Source organism: Oryzias melastigma, linkage group LG14 (genome assembly GCF_002922805.2).
Source record: "Oryzias melastigma strain HK-1 linkage group LG14, ASM292280v2, whole genome shotgun sequence".
NCBI lineage: Eukaryota > Metazoa > Chordata > Actinopteri > Beloniformes > Adrianichthyidae > Oryzias > Oryzias melastigma.
Window position 1 is genome coordinate 25,549,026 of NC_050525.1, and position 6,504 is coordinate 25,555,529.

The 6,504-nt window shown below is 42.0% G+C and overlaps 1 protein-coding gene across 5 annotated transcripts in view; it reads left to right on the forward strand.

Annotated features, from left to right (window-relative positions):
• The first annotated feature begins 3,692 nt into the window (after nt 1–3,692).
• LOC112142621 (cell adhesion molecule 1) overlaps nt 3,693–6,504 on the forward strand; it is a 565,507-nt gene continuing 562,695 nt past the window's right edge. For 3 of the 5 annotated variants that reach the window (XM_024266109.2, XM_024266111.2, XM_024266112.2), the window contains exon 1: nt 3,694–4,010. In XM_024266109.2, coding sequence (XP_024121877.1) covers nt 3,938–4,010 — 73 coding nt within the window. In that variant the 5' untranslated portion in view covers nt 3,694–3,937. Of the gene's footprint in view, nt 4,011–6,504 lie in introns of all 5 variants that reach the window. The other 2 variants (XM_024266107.2, XM_024266110.2) reach the window with 1 other exon arrangement.

Here is a 6,504-nt window from a genome sequence, read left to right on the forward strand (position 1 = left end):
GAAGAGGGGCGGAGTTGCTCCATGTCAACGGTCACGCCCACAACTAAGAAGTGAATTTCTACTGAACTCCTGCCACTCGGCAGAAACCTTGTTTTTTGACTTAAGCTAAAAATAGTATAATAATAATTCAAAGACCACTTATAGCACGTGTCAAAGTTAAGGCCCGGGGGCCGGATCCGGCCCTCCAGGTAATTCTATCCGGCCCTGCAGATCTTTTTATTTTATTGTTATTAATGGCCCAATGTTATCCCTTGCGTATTTCTAACTTGTATAATTTTGACAACGTATATTTTTATGGAGAGTATAATACTGAAAGTTATTGAAGTTGATTTATTCTGGATTAATATTACTACCTATTTATTATTCATAATTATGTTAAAAAGTTGCAGTTTTAAAGTTTTAAAAATTGATATTCTGCTAGCTTTTTGGACTATTTTGGCAATTTTGAAGTTTAGATATTTTTTCAGCTACATGCTAGCTGTTTTGGCTTACCTACTTTTTTTGCGGTTAATTTAGCATTTAGCTAATATTTTAGTGGCTATCAGCTTCAGCGTTTTTAGCTATCAATTTCAGCATCTTCAGCAGCCAAATTCAGCTTACAGTCACACTAGCGTTATCGCAGGTAAATGCTATATATAGTTCATAATTATGTTAAGAGGTTTCGGTTTTAAAGTTTTCAATTTTTAGTTTTAGAGTGTTTAATAAATGTTTATCTTGTTCAAACCGTGACCTAAGGCGTGTTTTGAATTTTGTCCCCTTGTGCGATTCAGTTTGACACCCCTGACTTATCGGGTAACCAAAAACTAAATTAACTCTTTAGTCTGTTGACCCCTATACATGGGGCTTTAAAAGTGCTTTCTGTTGTCACATTTTTGACAGTTTGAAAAAAAATCTGCCTGATCTTGTAGTTTAAAATCGTCTGTGTGCTGCCCCCTACAGGTTGAAACGAGGTAGTACAGTTGAATTTTGTGATTGGTCAACTGGTGTAAGTCCCACGTCGTTTTAGCAGCTTCACGTCATCATGCTCTGCAGCTCCAGCAGAGAAGCCCCGCCCATCTTTGAGTCTGTAACGGTCATTGTTAGCATGTTAGCTTTAGCATGGCTCGTGGGTGTTTTGCCTGTTTTGGTTGTCAAAAATCTACAGGCTTGCACAACTTTTCAGTGGACTTAGAAGTTAGTCAACAGAGGTTTAGTGCAATTGACACTGAATGCATAGAACTCCGTCCTAGTGGATTTGCAATGAGCATTTCACTCGGGACTGTTAGCTTAAAACGTTAGCCTTTACTAGCTTATGATGCTAGTGTCATTTTACCACTCTCAGACATGGTTCCCCTTTGGTCCGGCAAACCCTCGCATTGATATGTATCCCCTGCCAGAGTTTGACTCCCCAGTTGCTGGTATCGTTGATTTATTTTGTGACACTCATTTTGGGCAGAGAAAAATCCTCAATCTCTACACAAAGTTCTGTGGTGAAACCATAGACATTTACTATTATCACTATCAAACTATCTTGCAGCATTTAGTTAATGGGTGAAACTGGTATCACTTTGCTCTACATCACTTTCCAATATTGAAGACGCAGTGTAGCGTCCCTTAGCCCCACCCCCTTTTTTTGGATTTTTTAAAATCTGGGCTGAGTGGAGTGAGCCTCCTGTTGTGTTACCCTTTATGATCATCAGCGTGGGACTAGAATTTTAGCTGTTCGTTTTAAACTATTTTGTACTAAACACAGCAAAATGTGGCCCAAACTACTTCTATTTCTTTTTTTACTCACAGTATATTTAACTGCTGTGAAATACAAAATAAGTGACCTGTTTCAGAGAAAGAATTCGGTTTGTTGAGACTCACTGAGTTGTGTCCTGTTGTTAGCCGCTGTTGTTGCTGGATATTTCAGCAGCAGTTCGTGAATGTTTTAGACACAGTGTCACAAAATAGCTCCTAAATGAAGGATTGTTAGCTAAACTAGAGCTGGATTTAAAATGGCCGCACGTATGGGGCACATTACTGTAGAGATGTTTTCTTTGGGTTGAGCTGTTGGATGGATAAACTATAGTTTTGTTTTTTTAACTCGATCAAAATACTTTTTCTTTTTTTTTTTACTGCTGGGGAAGACCGTGTAGTTCTAAATATTGACCAGGTAAAGTATTAGACGTTGATTTACTATGATTATACACTTTTAGTAAGTTTGATACAACTTTTCATTAATATTTTTTGGACATTTCCATAGTGAGAAATACCATGACACTAAAAGCCTTTTACAAATGACCCTGTTTTGAATTGACATAATATTGCTGGGAATAAAAAAGTAATTTAAATAAACTTTTTGAAGAACATGGAGGGGCAGGGTCTACTCCACAAGATTAAAGGTGATCAGGAGGGTAAGAATCAATGACGGTTAAGAGATGAATATCGGATGTGGTCACATGACCCTTTAGTTTGTATTGAGCTAATTTTTGGTATTGAAGTCCAACTTCAGTCATCTTTTGATCTATTTTCAAACTGTTTAAATTTAATTATAATTACGCCATTTTTAGCTATAAATAAACACAGTTGTAGTGGTCTCGAAATGTTTTTATCTTGTAAATTAGGTTTGCATTTAATTTCGTCTCTTGTTGCTGACCCCTTGTGGTGAACTAAAAAACTGACCATTCATGTGTTGGATCTTAACGAGCATTAGAGTTACGAGAAAGAAAGCAGAAGAGAGAACACGCTGAAAGAAGACGGAACATTTCACGGTTCAAAGACTTTGAAAATGGACTAGTAACTCCTAAAAATTGTTGAAAATCGTTGCATCGAGCTAGCGAGTGCTGCAAGCTAGCGAGCTTTGCTGTATCAAGCTAGCGAGCTCTGATGTAGCGAGATAGCAAGCTTCACTGTATCAAGCTAGTGAGCTCCATTGTATTGAGCTAGCGTCGTTGTATTAAGCTAGCGAGCTCCCCTGTAGCATGCTAGAAAGCTCATCTATAGCGAGCTCTGCTGTATCGAGCAGACCTGCTGTCCACAGAGAGGCTGGCTAGCGTATAGCCTACCCACTGACTGCCCACTTAAGCTAATGTGGGCAAACACAGGTAGGGTTACACAGAAACTGTGGACAAACCCCATTTGGGGCCCACATTTTCTGTCCACTTCTAAACCATGTGGGGTCCGCTTAGCCTTTCTGGGTGGGACGCTTTTGATTCTGCATTTCTCCTTTTCAAAAATGATTTTTTTATCTTATATTCCATCAAATTCTTAAGTAAAAGGGATCATGACTGGAAGAATTATTGTTTTCAGTGAAGATATTAATTTATCTATTGCTGTTTTTCTATATAAACTAAACTAAAGTGTTGATGCTTGTCTAAGTAAAGTGTAGAAAGTGTGGAGTGAGGGCTTTCCCCCAATCACTGGTTATTTTTTAAAATATGACTCTTTAAAAAACAAAATAGGGAGGAATGCTTTAAATCATTTGCAATTCTAATATAAACATTAATATATTAATATAATTGCATTATTAAAAAGATAAATAAAAAAGGGTGTTTAAGCCATCTAGTGGTGACTTAGTGAAAAGCTCTGGCTATTAATGTTTTTGAATGTGCTTCAACATGGAAGTTGGAAAAAAAATAAAACAATTAAACCACATTTATAAAAGGCGATTCTGCTCTTTTATTGTATTTTTATTTTATTTTTCGCAAGAAATAAAAAAAAAACTTTCAATGATATAATCATTTTAATGCATTATTATAATTTAAATATAGTTCTGTTCATGTGACTAAAGCCTCGGACTTGCCCGCGTGAGTTCGGAGTGAACACAAAGCCTCGTGCCTGCCTGGGAAGAAGCGCGCGCGGACGCGGACGCGTGTACCCTCCCTCTCTCCCTCCCATCTTTGCGCATCTCATTATCCGAGTCCCGTCGTAGGTGAAGCCGCCTCTCTCTGCCATACTGAAGCAGGTGTCCAACATGGCGAACGCTGGCAGCGGCTCTTTGGCGACTCTCCTCTTTTTCTTCCTCTTCCCGGCGGCTCTTCACAAAGGTAGGAGTCGCTGCTTACGCGGAATCCCCACTTTCCCGTCGGATTTCCACGGATGCAAATGCGTGTGTGTATGTGGAGGGGGGGCAGAGTGGTTGTTTTAGCGGCGCCCCCCCAGCTCGGTGTTTGCGCGCGGATGAGCGCTGGCTGTGGAAAGTTGACGCACGGAGGAGAAAAAGCGTGTTTTTTTGCGTGCGTGTGTGGGTGCAGATCATCACTTTCCACGCCGAGTGGACGCTCCGCTCCACAGCTGGGAACTCCGGGATGAGGAGGAACCGCGTGGTTCCTCGCCTGAGTTGTTTGTTCTGCGCTCCGCGCGCTCGCTTGGCTACTTTTGCGCGAAAACGCGCTGGAAAAGAAATCACAGAGGCAACAGCGGTGCACTGGACAGCGTGCACGCGGGGGAAAACGCCAAACAATGCGTTGCGCATTACTTGGTAACTTGATTAAACGGCGCCGAAACGCAAATCCGTGGTGCCAAACGTGCGTCTCCAAAGATGGATTCGTGTTGTTTTCTATTTTTCCTTACCGAGTTTCAGAGAAACAAGTGCGTCTCTGTGTTTGGAAGTGAGAGGAAGCCTTCCGGGCTGCATCTCCAACCTGCCGCCTTGCGCGCAGCAACTCTGCTTACCCGAGTTCGCGGTTGCGCTGCGGGCTGCGCTCCCATAACCCTGGATGTGCAGAGGCAGCGCGCGCGCGGAGAAACATCAAAGCTCCCCTAATCGCGCGTAGATGGTTCCAAGAAGCGGATGCGCTGCAGATAAACCCGGTGAGGGGGAAGACTGGCTGCGACGCGATTCGGCACGCGGCTGCATCGGGATGGATGCTGGCGGAACAAGCGCGCGCCTTTATGCGCCGATTTGTGAGGAGGGGAAAGTCGTCTTTGAAGCTGTTCTGTCCATGTTTCGGCTTTCTGCTGTGCCCCTTTCCAGCTCCACTTATGTAATAAATCTTCATCTATTGGATTTTTTTCTAAAGCAAACCTCATGAATCAGTTTCTGAGTTAGACAGTTGTTCACATTGTGGATTATCTGTTAATCCAGATTTATCCACTAAAATTGTTGAGCAGTGGTGTTTCCCCCCCTCTTTTTAGTAATTTATATTTTTCCAAAGAAGTCAGCAAAAGCCTCCTAAAGTAAATGGGTCTATTGTTCTTCGGGGAGTGTTGCTTTACCTTCATGGTAATGGCTCCAGTGATTTGACTCAAGGCTCTGGGCGCACTTGCACAAAGCATATCAATTATTTAGCTCCAGCTGCATACTGTAAGCACACATTGTGCCCAGCATTTACAGGCTGTTTCTGCCTCCCGCCCGTGTGTTCAGATGGATGAAACCTGGAACAATGGTGGCGCTTTTCCATCAACTTTGCACCATTAGAGTTTGGTGATTTGGAGGAGTAAACCAGGAAAGTTTGGAAAATCCAGATTTGTGGTGATGATGCAGCTACAAGTGGTTGTGCAACACCGCTATTTATAGGGAATCAAATGGAGAAAGTTTTAAGATGATTTTAAAGAGAAAAGTCAAATTTGGTAAAATTTCCCCGATTATCCTCAATTATCCTGCAGAAATACTCGATAATTTTTGATAATTGAGGTTGAATGTTTTGAAAACCATCTTTAAGCGACTCCTTGATAAAAGTATTGATTAGGGCTGCAGATTACACGCTTAAAAGCAATCGAGGGGGCTGCTTCACAGGCGTTGAGGAGTGCGAAGGCGGCACGCTCTGACCGTCAGCTGATACTCCGCAGTCGCTCTTTACAAGGCATATAACTGCTCTCGCAGAGTCCCGTTAAGTTGAGGTGAATCTGCAGGGCTGGATCTCACCTGTTTGTGTTTGAGACCCACTCTGATGGAAATGCTGTTCTATTTTGTGTTTCAAACATGCTCTTGTGGTATTTTTCTGCTGATGGAGGATGGAAATTAAGCTCAGAATCGGATTTCTTAGACTTGATACATTAATTTGCTTTAGTTTGTTTCCCTCAATAATCAGAGATAAATTTTGAGTTTGAATACACCCTAATAGAACCTGGTCCGGGACCAGAAACCGCTCCCGGACCCATCTTTTAAGGTGGTCTCCGTGTGAGCTACAGTTTTTTTTTCAGTCTGACTAGGCTCCACATTCGGAGTAGACCAAAACAGCCACTGTATCCAGGCATTATGGATGTAATCAGAGTTGGAAGGTTGCCGCATTCAAGCTGGGTCAAGCCCCCAGCATACATCTCTGACCTTTTAACCCCAGACTCTTCCGCCAGATCCTTGAGGTCTTCCAACCAAAATCTATTAAGCATTCCAAAAACCCGCCTTAAGCCTAGAGGAGATGTCTCCTCCCACTGCCGTTGCGTCAGATTGACACCGTTGAGTGTTTTAAATCCCAGGTCAAGACGTTTTTATTCAGGAGAGCTTTTAGTTGATCCACGTCTTACTGTGTTTTACTGTTTTACTTTTAATGTGATCCACCAACACATTCTCACTCCTAACTCGTCACATATTGATGTTTG